Below are 17,329 nucleotides of genomic sequence, written 5' to 3'. Positions count from 1 at the left end.
AAATATATATTTCAAAATGAGTATCCATGGGTATAATTTTTTAAGTGTTTTCTATGCTAAAATGTTTTAAAATGGCATCAGTGAGGTATGGTATTAAGTACCTTTGTTTGGAGGTCTTTTGTTTATGTTTGTGAAAATTTTATTGAATAGCCAAATGCTATTTATAACTAGATTTGTTTAACTTTTGAAAAAACAAAGTATGCTGTGTCACTTTTAAAAGCCTAGTTTCATTGGTCAACATGAGGAATAATATTCTAATTTCAGCACTTTTCTCTTTTTACAATAGGATTGGATTCAGCATCAAAATACATCTACTCATATTGATAGCTGCCGACAGTTACGTCAACAGTAAGAACAATTTCTTTTTTATAGGTAGCAAAGTTATAAAATAGTTAATGTTCATGTATGAGTATTTAATACCTTTAGTGTGCTACTTCAGAGAAAATTTTTTTCTTTTTTTTAAATTAAGTTTTCATTGATATACAATCTTATATTCAGGTTTCACATGAGCAATATTGTGGTTACTACCTATTAAGTCCCCACCACATAGCCCATTACAGTCACTGTCCATCAGTATTATAAGATGCTATGGAATCACTACTTGTCTCTCTGCTGTACTTCCTTTCCAGTGAGAAAAAATATTTTATAAAGGCTATTTGTATAATACTAATTCTGTAGAAATATATTTAATGTTTTTCCAGAAGGAGAAAATTCAGTATGATTCTTTCTTCTGTCTCTTTTCCTAATTTAATCCCGGTAGGTGGTAGACTTTTAAACCATTGGTTCATTCCTTGCTGGCACCTACTTTGGGACAGTTTATCTATATCAGTTCAGATAGTCTTTCCTTCTCCTATCTCCCTCTACCTTTCCCAAAGGATAAATAACTAAAAGTCATCCAAACCAAACATCAGTGTTTAGTTTCAGGTCTAAAGCTTTCCTCTGGTTTAGACCCTACTTTCAGAGAAAACCCTTAGTAGGAGATTAGCAAGCTAGCTGTATTGGTTCCACAACATTGGTTCTTCAGTTCTTCCATCTTGTGCTTCTTTAACATAGGGCACCTGTGAAGGTGAAAAGTGTGATTTTAACAGTATTCTTTTATATCCCTTGTAGTAAGAAGAGATTAAATTGCATTCCCTCAGCAGCATTAAAAATGCTGATCTTGTGTGTCAAGTTCCTCGTCACCAGACTGGTGATAGTTACATGTTGGGCAAATGGTTTTGTGGCATCTGTTTTGGTTTTTCATTTTGTTCTTTATGAAAACATGATCAACGTTTTGTGAGATTATTTAGTACTCTTCTGGTTGTAAGTGATGAACCTAACTCAAAGTAGTTTTTAAACTAAGGGAATTTATTAGGTCATTTAACTGGGACATTTAGGGAGTGGTTCTAGTTTCAGGAACAGCTGAATTGGATGCTTGAATAAAAATCAAAGTTTAAGAAATATTTTCATTTCTTGGCTGTTCCCTCTGCTTTGGCCTCCTAAAATCCTAGGCATACTTTCTCCACAAAGCAGAATGACTCCCAGTGTTTTGGACTTAAGTGGTCTGCATAGCTAGCACTCCGGGAGTTTAAAAACAAACATGAAAAAAAACCCATAACTCATAACTCCCGCTGAAGTCCATGGTTTGACTCTTTTGGTCCACTTTTGGTTGTTTATCTATAAGCCAATTGTAATGGTTGTGGGAATAGGGTACTGTACCTCGGTTGGTGTCATGTGGCTACTCTTGGTGCTGTGATGACGTAAGCCCTACCTGAATCTTAGGGTAAGACTAGAGATTGGAGTTGCTTCCCTATATAAGTACTGTACAGACAAACATAGGTAATCATGCAGAGATAATTTGTTACCTGAATAGGATAGGCCTTATTGCCACTATAAATGGAAAATCTCTCCTAAGCCACCAATTTTCCTCCAGATACCCAGTGGGATGTCTACTTCTTATGAAGGTGAAGGATTTAGGTGGGAGTGAGTTATAGGTAGGCATTATCTAGCTACATGCATTGCCATTAATTTACTAGAGCAAATAGCAGGTATACCTATTAAAGCCTTCTGTGTATATAAGCCTATTTTTTCATGCATAGGACCCTGGTTTTAAGGTATTTGTTTTCCATGTCTGCCACTTTATTACTGTATCCTACATTTTTACCATTTTCAAGTTGTGTGCTTTTCATTAATTCCTTAAGGGCTTTCTCTCCACTACAAAAAAAAATTTAACAGTTAATTAGATTTGCTTAGGTGCTTGGGATCCTTACATGATAAAATACATGCTACTCCATTCTTTGTTTTTTTAAGCTGCATTCTGTTCCATTTTGTTTTTTGTACCTTAGCCTATTTAGTTATTCCTCTACTGATGTATATTTAGGTGCCTAATCCTTTTCTTAAGGCTTATTATCTCTTCTTTCCCTTTGTCTTTGTTAGATCTTCCTAGATTATGATAAAAGAGTAGTTGGTTTATTTAAGGAAAGACACAGTGCTTCAGAGATTTAGTATTAAAAATAATAATAGTCATAGGATGGCCAACATCAAAAAGACTAGGAACAACAAATGTTGGCGAGGATGCAGAGAAAGGGGAACCCTCCTTCTGCTGGTAGGAATGTAAACTAGTTCAATCATTGTAGAAAGCAATATGGAGGTTCCTCAAAAAACTAAAAATAGAAATACCATTTGGCCTAGGAATTCCACTCCTAGGAATTTACCCAAAGAAAACAAATTTTCAGATTCAAAAAGACATATGATGCACCCCTATGTTTATCGCAGCACTATTTACAATAGCTAAGATATGGAAGCAACCTAAGTATCCATCAGTAGATGAATGGATAAAGATGTGGTACATATACACAGTGGAATACTATACTGCCATAAGAAAGAAAGAAATCCTACCATTTGCAACAACATGGATGGAAATAGAGGGTATTATGCTCAGTGAAATAAGTCAGGCAGAGAAAGACAAATACCAAATCATTTCCCTCATTTGTGGAGTATAACAACAAAGCAAAACTGAAGGAACAAAACTGCAGCAGAGTCACAGACTCCAAGAAGGGACTAGTGGTTACTAAAGGAGAAGAGTGGAGGAGGGTGGATGGGGAGGGAGGGTACACATGGTGTGGGGGGAATCATGGGCAAGGCAGTGTAGCACAAAGACAAGTAATGACTCTCTGACATCTAACTACACTGATGGACAGTGACTGCAATGGGGTAAGGTGGGGGGACTCAGTAATATGGGTGAATGTAGTAACCAGATTGTTTTTCTTGTGAAACCTTCATAAGAGTGTATATCAATGATACCTTAATAAAATAATAATAATAATAATAGCCATATGGTTATTGTGTTCAGGGCATTATTTAAGTGCTTTACATTACTTACGTAATCTTCAAAGCAACCCTGTGAGACATATGTATAATGATTATTCTTGATTTTACCAGTGAGGAAACTAAGGCATAGACAACTCTCCTACTATTGTAGAGCAAATAATTGGCAGAACTAGTCTGTTAGCTCATAGAATCTTTGCTCCTTTTTTCCCACTCAACATTTTGTTTTGAAAAATTGCTAAGCTGCCAAAAAGTTGAAGGGATAGTAGACATTCATCTATTCTTCATGTTTATTCACCATTTACTAACAGTTGCCACATCTATTTTATCTTTATGCATACACTCTTTTGAACTATTTGGAAATAACTTACAAACATTGTGACATATCACTTCTCATTTCAACATCTATCTCTGAAGAATAAGGGAATTATTTTGGAATGGTTATTTGGAATATTATAACCACAATATAACACATTTAAGATTAACAACAATTTCATAATACCTTCTAATACATAAGCCAAGTTCAGGTTTTCCCACTTGTTTCTAAAATGCCTTTTATAACTAACCCTGCCTACCCAGACCTGCACCTCAACCCAGGATTCAGTCAAGATTTATGCATTACAGTCTCTGAATTTAGAACAGCCCCACTCCACACTTTCTTGTTTTTGGAGGAAGATGTTTTAATGATGTTGACTTCTTTTAAAATATCCAGGAAAATTGTCTTGTAGAATGTACCACATTCTATACTTCTCTTTTTGTTTCCTCATTACTAAATTGAGGTTGAACATTTTTGTCACAGAACTAAAGGCGATGTATGTACTTACTGCATCATTTTGAGACACAGATAATGTCAATTACTTAGGTTCTTGTTCTTAGCCATTATATTATACTGCCCATGTAAGGAGTATCATGCTTCTGAAACACATTTTAAACTAACTAGGCAGTCCAAACTCTACTTGCTTTACTTTTCTGCCCTTGACATCAGAGACAAGAATATTTATTCTAACAGTCAACCTAATGGACATCTAAAACATTACTACCATTCTTGAATAATAATCCTCAAGCTTTTGTGAATCCATAAACTGGAGAACCTTGAAAATTTAATAATTTGTACATGTTGTCAATCTGTATTTCCAGCATAGTACATATGAGAAAACTAAGATTTACTCATATTAAGTGACTGGCTTTCAGAACAATGGCCATTAAGTAGCAGTACCTACAAAGATCCTGCTTTGTTTGATTCCAAAGATTTTGTTCTTAAACACTATACCAGAACAGGAGAAATTTATCTTAGATGGTACAGAGTAACAAGATTTTTTTAAAATGTAGGAGTAAATGAAACAAAATCACCCATGTTTTGACACTTGTTTCTAGGTGATGGATCATTGGATTAAAGATAACTTTTTTTGTCTTCATGGTTTGTCACCTTACAGTTTATAAGGTGTTCCAGGCATCATACCTGCTCTCAAAGCAGGAAGGTGGGGACAAGAAGCAGGAAGAAGTCTGCCATTGGTTTTGTGCCTCTGTCTTATTGGTTAGAACCTATCACTGACTGTCTTCTAAGGAGGGTGGGAAAACAAATATGTATTTCTTTTTAGCCTTTGTAGTAGAGGCAGGCAAGGAAAAGGGAATTAACTATTGCTATTGAGTTAATCTGCTCCAAGTGTCTTGAAATGAAGAGCAGCAAATAAAAACCATTTTACCTTTACTAAGGTTTTGACCTGATTTTATTTGCCTGCCAGGTGACTTGTTGACAAGAGTCTGCTGCCTACATTTCCTAACCTGGCTCCTCTCTCAGTTATTGAAACTGTATTCCTGAATATTAGTAATTTGATGTTTTAATTTAATCACTATTTCAATTAACCTTTAGAGTCCAGATTCTCTAGAAAAGTTGAGAATGAAGATGTCTTTTTCTTAGGCTTCTATGATGTTACTCTTCCTCCTACTTTTACTTTATGTGATTACCCTTTATCTCTTCCATTGGTTTATAGTTTTCTGCTTTACTCTTTAAGAGTGGGTGTATATAAGATTCTGTCCTCAGCCCTCAGTTTTCTAAAAACTTCATTCTGTGTTAGTCTCACTCATTCTTAGAACTATAGCTATGGCTCCTGCATGCCTGATTTCTAAAGATCTCAGCCCTTGTCATTTCCCTTAATTCCAGATCTTTATTTCCAGTTCCGCTGAAACATTCCAATGTTCTCTTCACTACGGAAGTGTTTACTGATTCCCCATTGCTTTTACTTATGTACAGCCTCCTTTACCTGATTCAGGGGCCTTCATGATTAGTCTCTGAGCTACTTTTCCAGGCTTACCCCTCTGATAATTCCTATCATTTCCATGCTGTAGCGAGACTGGTTTCTGGAACAGAACACATGTTTTGCCTCAGATCCTTCTTTTATGTCTGCCACTACATGAAACCTAACCTGATCCATGTCTGTTGATAGCCTTTTTTTTAAGGGCTACCTGAAAAGCAACCTTTTTGTGAATGCTCCCTCACTTCCTCCCAGTAGATATCTCTCCGATGACCACTTGATATGATGTAAGGGGCACTGTTCGTGTCATATTCTGTAGGTTGGTCTCCCCTGGAGTTCTGCAAAGTGTGTGAACTATCTTCCCTCTTTCAACCCCTACCTAATCTTGTGTCTTATACCTCTTAACACTTATATGTGTATTGCTTTTTTACTTAAATAAATTTTAAGGCCTTTAGAGTATGGGGTATTTTTTATCTTTTCCATGAATTGCTTACTACCATAATACTTTGATTATTTTTTGACTTAGACACTGAAAATATTTTACTTTCAAGAAAATTTTCATAATTTAGTATGCTAATGAATAACTGTGTAAACTTAAGTTTTGAATAGTCCTTCTGCTATATTGTAGGGAAAGATCGGTTGAGCCTTAGAGTCTTGTTTTAACTGTTCATTAATATTGTTTATTCTTAAAACAGGTATCCTGATTGGAATCCTGAGATCCTCCCATCAAGAAGGTAATTATTTTTTTTAATAGGGGTATTACTGAAAGTTTATTTTCTTTGAAAAGTAAATAAGTAACTTTTTAAAGGTATTGTGTTGAATTGAGTTTTGATTTGACCATTTTTACTTTTAAACAGCAGACAAATGTAAACAACCTCTGTGAATCATTTTTAATTACCCAGTTTAAATGTGAAAGCTCCCCTCTGAACTTTTTTTTCTAAAATATTTTATACTTTTTATTGTCTTATGTTTGTGGGATTATAGATTGTAAATGCCTTGAAAGCTGGGAATGGTATTATTAAGCTTTTTATCCTCTGTGGGGTCCCTATTCACTGTGTATATATACAAGTACAGCAATCAAATATTTGTAGATGCATGATCTTTTGGAAAAAGTTGTTGAAAACATTCATTTATATAAATGTTTCCTAGATTCTTTATATAACTTAATACTTTCTAAACATAATTGAATGTAATAATGGTCCAGGAAAAGCCCAGGAAATTGATTATGGTATTCTTTGGTAAATTAACAAAACAGAGATCCAAGCAGTTAGAGAGATGATCATTTGTTCTGATTGTTTCTTATTTATCTACAAGGCTAGGTTGCATCATAACAAAACAGGTTTTCGTTTTAAGTAAGCACATGGGATCAGAGTTTGGTATTAGTTAATGAGGTCTGGTTTTAAGAACAGTTTAAGATAAATTTACATTAAATTGCTGAATCCTGATTTTTTCCCCCCATACTTTATAGAAATGAGGGCAATAGAAAAGAAAATGAAACTCCACGAAGACGTTCTCATTCCTTCAGTCCTAGACGTTCTAGGAGGTCAAGCTCCAGTCACAGATTCCATCGATCTCGAAGCCCAGTGCGTTACATACATAGGCCAAGAAGTAGAAGTCCAAGAATTTGCCATCGTTCGACTTCTAGATTCAGATCCAGGTCCCGTTCACCATATCGAATGAGAAATCCATTTAGGGGTAGTCCAAAATGCTATCGATCAGTTAGCCCTGAAAGGACAATGAAGAGATCAGTGAGATCATCAGGTACTGTTATGGTCATGAATGATAAGTCTACTTATTTTGACTAATTTTATTTGAATTTTGTTATTTTTGTATTTCTAATAAGTTTGAAATGATGACTTAGGTACTACTGTTAAGATTAACAAAAGTTGACATTTTGAGCTATTTGCCTCAGCCGTTTTTGAAGAAATGAAGTACTTTATTGAATTTTAGAATTCTATATGAAATCTGACCCATGTCTTAGTGTAGTCCATTCTTTTTCCCTTTCTTAACTGTCAGAGGAATGTGTCAGAACTTCATGTAACCCATCTGTCCAACCAAAAATTAAAAAAACAAGGACATACACAGGACATACCAAGGATATACATAGTTTGCCTTTATAATTGATTATCATTATATAAGATTTGTCTTCCATGAATGTAAAACATTTCTGAAATTTTCGTATTTTCAACCTATACCTTAATATTGGTTCAGTGACCTTTCTAGAAATAGCTTTTGCATGTTTTTTCTCTTAAGATATTCTCAGTGGTCTATGATGCCTTCCTCTTTCCAGCTACATGTCTTTGTGAAGATGAATTTTCTTTGTATATTTCAACCAAAATATGTAAATATTTTGTGTCAAATAATGCATTTTCAATGCAGAAGCAGATATGACTATTCAGGTGTCTTGTTTTAAGCTTAACATTAAAGTAGGGAAGTGTACAACAGTACTACTCATTGAACTACTCTGTTTTGTGAATTAAAGTTCTTCATAAAAACATATAATTTATGTGAACATAGTTTATGAGTTAATATTTTTAAAATTCTATTTTAATTTCTCATATAAATAATGATAAATTTAACACAAACAAAAGCCCTTTGGAGTTTTCAATTTTTAAGAAAGAGATACTGAAACCAAAAGTTGGAAGACCAGTAATGTAAGAGAAGCTCACTGAATTAAAGGACCTTCGTGTAAAAGTCTTTTGAATGAAGAATTAAAGACTAAGAATTTTTTTTGTGTGTATTTGCTCCCTGTTTGAACTCACATCAACTCTGTGTGATAACTATCTGGGCAGTTAAAGGATTATTCTTTTTTTAATGATGTGACGAGATAGTCCTACTCTAGGTTCTTTTCAACTGAAGTTCTATTTGTTTTCTTTTTTACTAGACAGAAAAAAAGCATTTGAAGATGTAATACAACGTTCTGGGCATGGGTCAGAATTCAATAAACAGAAGCATCTTGAAGCAATTGATACAGGACACTCACCAGCACAAAAGCCTAAAACTGCCAGTGGATCAAAACCATCAGTTAAACCTACAACCTTGACAAAGAGTGATTCAAATTTAGGAGGACATTCTACTCGTTACAAATCAAAGAATCTTGAAGATGATACCTTAATAGAATGTAAACTGGTGTCTGATAAAGCTGTTTCTCTTCAGCATAAGGTCAGTAGTTCTTTAACTCATTACTGCAAGTGTGTGCATACATTGGTTATGACAAAGAGAAAATAAAGTTGTCTGAACTGTTTTCATATTTCCAAAAGTTTGTGACTTATTAGATTATGTTGATATGGAGTATTCTATTTTTTTCTCCTATAAGAAAGTCCAATAATAATTGAAAATCTTTTAGCTCACAAGTCCTAGAGGTTTGACATTAGATTATCAGAAGTGTGAACATTTGATGGTGTGTTTTTGGCTAGCTATACAAGCAAGATTTTTGTGATGGGTTTTGCTGTCTGATTGGAGAAGTGAATGTAATCACCAGCAACATTAATGATTTTTTGTGATCTTTTTTAGTAAGCCACAAGAGTGAGTCTCTACTGAAAATGAATCATTTCTAATCTGTGTGATACTTTTGCAGTACAGTTCAGAATTCAAATACTCTGTTATCCAGTGTAGCATAGTCTGTTTTCTGGGTATGAATTTATTGGTGTACATTTAAAGTTATAATACTGCAAATTACAGTATTGCTAGTCACAATACTGAGGCATTGTTTTATGGTACGTATCAATTAAATTACTACTATAATAAATAATGTATTTACTCATCTTTAGACTATCAGTAACTCCTAATAGGCCAGATTGTCAAGTGTTTAGTGCATTGTAATATTAGCAAGTCTTCAAGTATTTAGAATACATTGCTCTTATCATTGTCTAAATACTTTCAACAGCTACGATCCCCTGACCCAAAGAGCTTACAGCTAGAAGGATAAACTTAAAATAACATGTAATTACAGACTTTTGAAGAGCAATGGGAAGAAATGTTGAGTACAGGGAATATTTTGAAGAGGCCAAATTAATCTGTATCATTCTTTCATTTTGTTTCAAGATTTCTAGATGGTGGCAGTGGAACATTTTGAAAGTTTTTTTAAATTCAGTTTTAACATTTGGTGTAAATTTGATATTACAGTGTCTTCAAATTACATGTGTCACATATGAATCTTTTTAATATAGTATACCTATCTAGATACCATTTTCAGTTATTAGAACACAGTGAACAAAACTGTAATTCAGCTTCACTAGTGTGATAGGCTATGCACATTCCTATAAAAAGCTTTAATAGTTTTGGACCGTTCCATACATAGGTCTGTTTTTTTATAAATTCTTCCAAACAGAAAAGAGCCTCTGTGATTGGTGATCTATAAATTCTGACCACTTTTAAGATTTGAGTAGTAAAATATAAAACATATTTCTTAACACTTTTCTTTAGTATTAAAAAAAATATTTTTTATTGTGCTAAAATCTTTAGACAAGATTGTTTAAAAGACTGAGATTAATGGTATAAGAAATTCTATTAGGGATTATTATTACAGTACTTCATGGTTTAATTTGGTTTGTTTCAAATTTTCATTCCCAAAATAGCTTTGGAAAGACCAGTCTTCTCATTGTTGTTCAGTTCTCCTTATATCTGAGTTACCAGAGGATGGCTGTACTGAAGAAGATATTAGAAAAATATTTCAACCATTTGGCAAAGTTAATGATGTCCTGATTGTTCCATATAGAAAGGAGGTGAGTTAATTCAGTCTGTTCTAAAAACCATACAAAGTCATTATTATAGACAGTTGTTGGATTTTTTTGCTGCTTCTATTACATATATAATTGTTAATTGAGAGTTATGTAAATGTTTGTATTTGAATGAACAAGGTCCCAAAATACAGTTTTAGGTGCTTTAGAACAGAGTGGCACACTTTTTCTGTAAAGGGCCAGATAATTAATGTTAGGTTTTTCATGCCATAGGATTATAGCAACTCAACTCTGCTATTTTAGTAGAAAAAATAGCTATAAATAAAATGAATGAGCATAGCTGTGTTAAAAAAAACTATTTACAAAAACAGGTAACAGGCCATAGTTTGTTATCCACGGCTTTAGCACACTAGGAAGGTCATACTAAAAAAAAAAAAAACACTTCATTTGTACAGTATTTTTTACATTTGTATTTGGGTTGTATTCATACACTTTTACCTTACATAATGGAGTTCACCAAAATAATGAACAACCCTAAACTAAGCAGAACATAAAAAATTGTGAAATAAGACAGGGGAAGGAATATCACCGGTAGTGTTTTCTTTGTTTAAGAAGCCTTAAAAATTACAGCAGCTAGACCAGGTCCTGTCTTCTGATTGTTCAGTGAGCCCTGCCCTCCATTTCTTATTGTTCCATGAGCCTGCCATGGACCCCTGTTTCTGTCTTACTATCTTGGTGATGGTATGGAAATTCCATAAGGTTAAATGCCCATTTCATATGTGAAAACATCCTAAAGATCAAATTGGACTTAAGCAAAACAAAAAGAAAAGCAACCAGGACTTGAGGTAATTTAATTTCATGGTTTTATGTTCAACAGAGAAGCATTAAGCATTAAATCATGCAGAGAATTTTAAGGTAGATTTTTTTTTTAACTAAAAGGTAGCACATTTCCTTTTAGGCTTACTTGGAAATGGAGTTTAAAGAAGCACTTACTGCAGTCATGAAGTACATTGAAACAACACCTCTTCTGATAAAAGGGAAAAGTGTGAAAGTTTGTGTTCCAGGAAAGAAAAAATCACAGGTAAACTGGATTTAGATCTTGCATGTTTTGTTGATTAGGTTTGCTTTTTTCGTTTAAGTGTGGCACATATAGAAAAATACGTAAAGCATAAATGTATACTCAACAGATATATGAAATTAACAACTATATACATACACATATATTATATATCAGTATAAACACTATTAAGTGATGAGCAATAGACTAGGGGAAAATACTTAACAAAATTATCAAACACCTGTGAACCCCCTACCTAAGTCACAAACTGTAACATTGACAACATCCTGGAAGCCCTATGCATACTTCTTCCAAATCTCCTTACATCCTCCTTTCTACCAGAAGTAACCCCTTACTTGATTTCCAATAACCATTGAGTTTTACCTGTTTTGAACTTTATTCTTTTGGGCCTTTTGCTTCCTTAGAATTATCAGTGTTTATGAGTTTAGTCTTGTCTAGATCATTTTCTTTCCTTTGTTTATATATACATAGATAGTGTCTATGGAAGTACTTAAAAATATCCAGTAAGTTTTGCTCTGTATATGTGGGGGTTTTTTTTGCCGAAGAATGTGTATTTTATAGGGGCTTTGTAGCATATTTTTCAATCAGTAATTTGATTTGGAGTTATAACCATGTTAGTTCATATAGATTTTCCTCATTCTTTTTAACTTCTTTCTGGTTGTATTTGTATGCATATACCACAGTTATTTTACCAATTTTTTATGGATTGATATTTAAATTATTCCTAATTTTTCACTAGTAGAACTAGGACTTCAGTTAACATCCTTGCATATGGCTTTAATAGGCCTTTCTAAGATGTTTCTGAATGTTTTTTTAAAAGTGATACCTACACACTTCAGTGTTATTCAAGGATTTAAGCAGGGCCTTGACATAATGAAATGGATGGATTAGAAATATTTGTCTAGAAGTGATTTGCAGGATGAGTTAGGCAAATGATGAGAAGCAAAGAAAGCTTAGCAGGTTGATTAAAGGGAGGAAGAGAAAAAATCTCTAGTCCACTTAGATCATGTAAACAACCAGCCTATTGTAATACCTAAGTGGTCTTGGATACATTAGTAACCCTGTGAATACAAGGAGAAAGCTTATGCCATTGACTCTTAAGCAAGACTTGGATGGTCATTAAATTTGGAGAACTGCAGAGGTCAGTCTTTGGCTCTGAAATGTTTAATGTGGAAAAATAGGCAAGTTAGGATATATTTAGAGTATTTCACACAGATTAAAATGATTCTCTGGGGTGAATTTTTGATAAGGTTGGTAAAGTACAAGCAGCATAAGTCCAAGAGCTCACCATATTTGCTATCCTTATTTTCTTAGTAATGAATAGGGGAAAATATCATCATTGGAAACTGGAAAACATGTCATCTACCTGTCAAAAACATTGATGTTCTTCAACTAAATTTGGATTGGGTAGTGCTGAATAAAGGAGTCTTACAAGGCTAATTCATGACTTCTCTGTTACAATAGAGCAATTCCTAGGAATTGACTGGAAGAGATTACCTATAGAACTCTGGTTATGGCTTCTCCAGATTGGAAATATCTGGATAGTCTTTTTTTTTGGCCTGTTGCCACAGGTGAAGACAGTAAGATTTCCTTCCAGATTAAGCCCAAAATAACCTGCAAGCCCAAACTATGAGAAAGAAGGGCAGCACTATAGCTTCCTTAGTCCAGATCTTAATTTTGACTTTAATAGGCAAAACCAAGGCAAAACCTTTTGCCATATTTCATGTTTCATGTTAGTACCGGCTTTGACTTTAGCAGTGATTCACAGAACATTCTCCATTTTGCTGCTCTTTGGTATCAATAAAGAGATGTTACAGAAAAGGTAAAAAATTTTCACATCCCTGTATTAAAACATGAAGGATTAAAATAAAGGTCTACACAGCTCTAACAAAGTCAATTACCTTATGTTCAATTACAAGCTAGCACAGACTGCAATCCTTACGATGCTGAACCTTTTTTTTAGCTACTCTTCCAACCACCACTAACAGTAATCTGGTGAAAGCAAGCATTCCTTTTTTTCTGGAGAAATGGGCACAGGTCCATACTCACATAGTTTTTCTCTACTTCATTTAGAAAAAAGTATGATCAGAAAACAAAACCCTTATAACTATGAAAAAGTACTATAGCTCAACCCTCTACAAAAAAAATAAGACTTATAAAATTTTAATTTAGTGTTTTCAGCAAGATTCTTGGGGACATTACATCTAAAACCTAGAGCAAACATTGGCTGTGATCCAAGAAGATTGCATGGAAATGAAAAAATGCTGAGAAGCAGTGAACAGTGGTTTGATACAAGTACTGAAACTCCTGCTTTTTCTCCCTATTAGTTGCATGAAATATCTTTTTCTATCCCTTCACTTTCAGTGTGTGTATGTCGTTGGGTTTGAAGTCTCTTGTAGGCAGCATATAGACGGGTCTTGTTTTTTTATCCATTCAGTGACTCTTTGTCTTTTGACTAGTGGATTCAGACCATTTACATTTAGGGTGATTATCAATAGGTGTGTACTTACTGCCACTGCAGGCTTTAGATTCATGGTTACCAAAGGTTCAAGGGTAACTTCCTTACTATCTAACAGTATAATTTAACTCACTTAGTATGCTATTACAAACTATTTGAAGATTCTTTTATTTTTCCTCCTCTTTCTTCCTCCTCCATTCTTTATGTATTAAGTATCATATTCTGTACTCTTTGTCTATCCCTTGACCGACTTTGGGGGTAGTTGATTTTATTTTGCTTCTGCTTAGTAATTAATTGTTTACTGTGGTTTTATTTCCTCTGGTGACAGCTGTTTAGCCTTAGGAATACTTCCATCTATAGCAGTCCTCCAAAATACACTGTAGAGACAGTTTGTGGGAGGTAAATTATCTCAGCTTTTGCTTATCTAGAAATTTAATCCCTCCTTCAAATGTAAATGATAATCTTGCCAGGTAGAGTATTCTTGGTTTGAGGCCCTTCTGCCTCTTTGCATTAAATATATCATGCCACTCCCTTCTGGTTTGTAAGGTTTCTGCTGAGAAGTCTGATGATAGCCTGATGGGTTTTCCTTTGTATGTGATTTTCTCTCTCTGGCTGCTTTTAATAATCTCTCCTTATCCTTGATCTTTGCCATTTTAATTATTATATGTCTTGGTATTGTCTTCCTTGGGCTCCTTGTGTTGGGAGGTCTGTGTGGGAGGTCTCCCTCTTCTTCTGGTACCCCTATAATGTTAATATTGTTCCATTCGGATTGGTCATGCAGTTCTCTCAATATTCTTTCATTCTTAGAGACCCTTTTTTCTCTGTGCTTCAGCTTCTTTGTATTCCTCTTCTCTAATTTCTATTTCATTTACTTTCTCCTCTACTTCATCTAATCTGCTTTTTAATCCCTCCATTGTATATTTCATTTCAGATACTGTATTCTTCAACGTTTGTATCTCATTCCTGAATTCCTTCCTGAGTTCTTGAATATTTTTCAGTAGCTCCATGAGCATGTTTATTATTTTTACTTTGAAATCTCCTGTAAGGAAAATTGACAGGTTCAGTTTCACTTGGCCCTCTTTCTGGTGTTTGTGGGATTTTAGTTTGAACCAGGTTCCTTTGACATTTCATGTTTGTAGGTGGTGCCCTCTAGTGCCCAGAAGCTCTACTCTCTGGAGCTGCTCAGCCCCTGGAGAGATGGCAGGGGTTGCAGGCAAGCAGCGCTGGTGCCTGTTGGGAGGAAAGAGATCTTTCCTGCTTCCCGGCTGCAGGGCCTGTTTCCCCTGCCAGGGTCAGTGGGCTTAGTGTGCAGAGAGAAGCCTCTGTGCTCTGTATTTTCAGCTGCTGTAGGCAGGGGCAGCTGGTTTGTGAGCTGGTGCCAACTGGGATGAAGGTGCAGGAGGCTGCATATCGCAGTGGGGGGCCTCATAGCTGTGTTGCCAGCCTGAGGGATGAGCACCTGAAGCTCCTGAGAGGTCCCAACCTGCTGGGCACAGTGTGCTTGGACAATTTTGTCTACCTGTCCTTTCTCTCTGTAAGAGACCAGAGAGCAAGCCATTACCAGCGTTAGAGCATTCCAGACAGAAGAAACAGTAACTGCAAAAATCTTTGAAATACATGCCTTTTATCAAGATCCTAAAGTTTGTTAGAGGAGTATATCTTGGGGTTGGAAGTAGAGAAGGATAGGAACAGATATATAGTGGTTTTGGGGTAGAGAGTAGGTGGAATGTGTGGTATAAGCTCTTACAGGCTATTGTAAGTATTGGCTTTTTTATGAGTGATGAAAGGTTTTGAGTCTAGGAATGGCAAGATGAACCTGGTTCTATGTTAAGAATAGAGTGGGGATGGTTGAAAAGGCAAAGACAGAAAGCAGAGAGACCATTTAGGAGGCTGTTGAAGTAATCAAAGGAAAGGATGATGGTAGATTGGACCAGAGTGGTAGCAGTTAGACATCTGAAATTCCATATTGCTATTTGAAGTAATGTCATTGAAAGATAGTGATAAGAAAATGTAAATGAGTGGTAAAAGGTGGCAAATTTATGTTGTATAATCACAAATTGAAGAAAATGTTTTTATTCTATCTATAAATAGAAAAGTAATAAACATTTATACTTTAAGGTAGGAAGACGTTAGATTATTTTTTTTCTATTTCTTATGCTTTTGTGTATTTTCTAAATTACCTTTTTATAATTGGGAAGAAACTAAATTCTTCAAAATATTTTTCCTTCATAGAACAAAGAGGTAAAGAAAAAGACATCAGATTCAAAGAAAATGTCTGCATCTACTTTAAAGTAAGTAAATATGTGGTTTCATATGTGACAACCAATGTGCATATGGATTAGAAATATTTAATTTTTACAACTATATCTTTAATATATTTTATCACCCTGATTCCAGTTTAAATAGGACATCATTGAAATGGAATTATTCTTAATTATTTTTAGGTTTAAGCTTTGCATCTTTACAAGTTTTAGATCTTAGAATTTCAGTCTTTGCTAAATTTTTTCTTCTCTGAAATAGAAAAGATTCAGATGCTTCCAAAGCTGTTGAAACTGTGACTTCAGCTTCTGCTGGTATGTTGCTACTTTTTATATTTTCTCCAAATGATTATGTGTTGTCAGTTTACTAAAATTTCTTGCAATGCTAGGAAGATATTACTTATTGTGCTTTAGTAGAAGGGAATTAAGCTACTGTTTAATATTTAGTGTAATTATGATCTTTCTTTTGGAATAAATACAAGGTCTCAGTGAAATAATGTATGTAAAATTCCTGCCATAGTTCCATAGTAATAGCTGTTTAAGTTAATTTTGTAATATATCTCTGCATATCTTCCCAATAACCCAAAAGACAAAACATAAAGAAAGATTCAGGGTTGCTTGTCTGGTCCTCTTTGATTTTAAGAGTCTGCTGAGCCAAAAAGTAAACAAAATTACTAAGCGGAAATAAATGTACTCCTGTGCTTAATATTGTTCCTTTACACTCAGGAAAACACTTGAGGTCTTTATTATAAATTTAGCTAAATGAACTTTGCATGTAATTTTACTAAACTAGGTTATCTTTTTTCAGTCCACTTGGGGTTGGAAAGGTGGAGAGAAAGAAGTTAACTCAAAACATATACTTGAATCCTTTAAGAATAAAGGGCTTAATAGTGAAGGACAAGACAGATATGCTAAAATAAAGTAGACATAAATATATTCAGAAAGTTAAATTGTGTTTTGTATGGAAAGGTAAGTAATGTGTTCTGGATTTCTGTTCAAAAGTTTTTGGTCCTTAAACTATAATATTCAAGTGACTGAAAAATTGGATTATACAGAGTACCTCATTTTTCCAAAATGTTTACTTGATTAGTGTACTAAAGTTACTGGAAATTGGCAGTGACTGGATAGCCTCTGTAAGGCAGTAAATTTTGACTAAAGTTTTAAATGTGAACATGTAAACAATGTATAAAGGCAGAAGATTACTTCAGGTAGGGAGATGGCATAACAAAGGTAACAGTTGAAGAATCACTTTATAGAAGACCTTCAAGAATCATGCTAGGAAGTTTTTGAATTTGACC

General features: G+C 34.4%; 1 protein-coding gene across 7 annotated transcripts in view; it reads left to right on the top strand.

Moving 5' to 3' along the window:
• ZNF638 (zinc finger protein 638) overlaps positions 1 to 17,329 on the top strand; it is a 136,662-nt gene that overhangs the window by 75,175 nt on the left and 44,158 nt on the right. For all 7 annotated transcript variants that reach the window (XM_073211658.1, XM_017668639.3, XM_073211656.1 and 4 more), the window contains 8 exons: positions 287 to 348; positions 6,254 to 6,292; positions 7,027 to 7,319; positions 8,443 to 8,720; positions 10,136 to 10,282; positions 11,196 to 11,318; positions 16,006 to 16,064; positions 16,294 to 16,346. In XM_073211658.1, the coding sequence (XP_073067759.1) occupies positions 287 to 348; positions 6,254 to 6,292; positions 7,027 to 7,319; positions 8,443 to 8,720; positions 10,136 to 10,282; positions 11,196 to 11,318; positions 16,006 to 16,064; positions 16,294 to 16,346 (1,054 nt within the window). The remainder of the gene's footprint in view (positions 1 to 286; positions 349 to 6,253; positions 6,293 to 7,026; positions 7,320 to 8,442; positions 8,721 to 10,135; positions 10,283 to 11,195; positions 11,319 to 16,005; positions 16,065 to 16,293; positions 16,347 to 17,329) is intronic.

Source organism: Manis javanica, chromosome 1 (assembly GCF_040802235.1).
Source record: "Manis javanica isolate MJ-LG chromosome 1, MJ_LKY, whole genome shotgun sequence".
NCBI classification, from domain to species: Eukaryota; Metazoa; Chordata; class Mammalia; order Pholidota; family Manidae; genus Manis; species Manis javanica.
The sequence above is the reverse complement of the archived record's forward strand: the minus strand, read 5'-3'. Positions and strand labels throughout refer to the sequence as shown.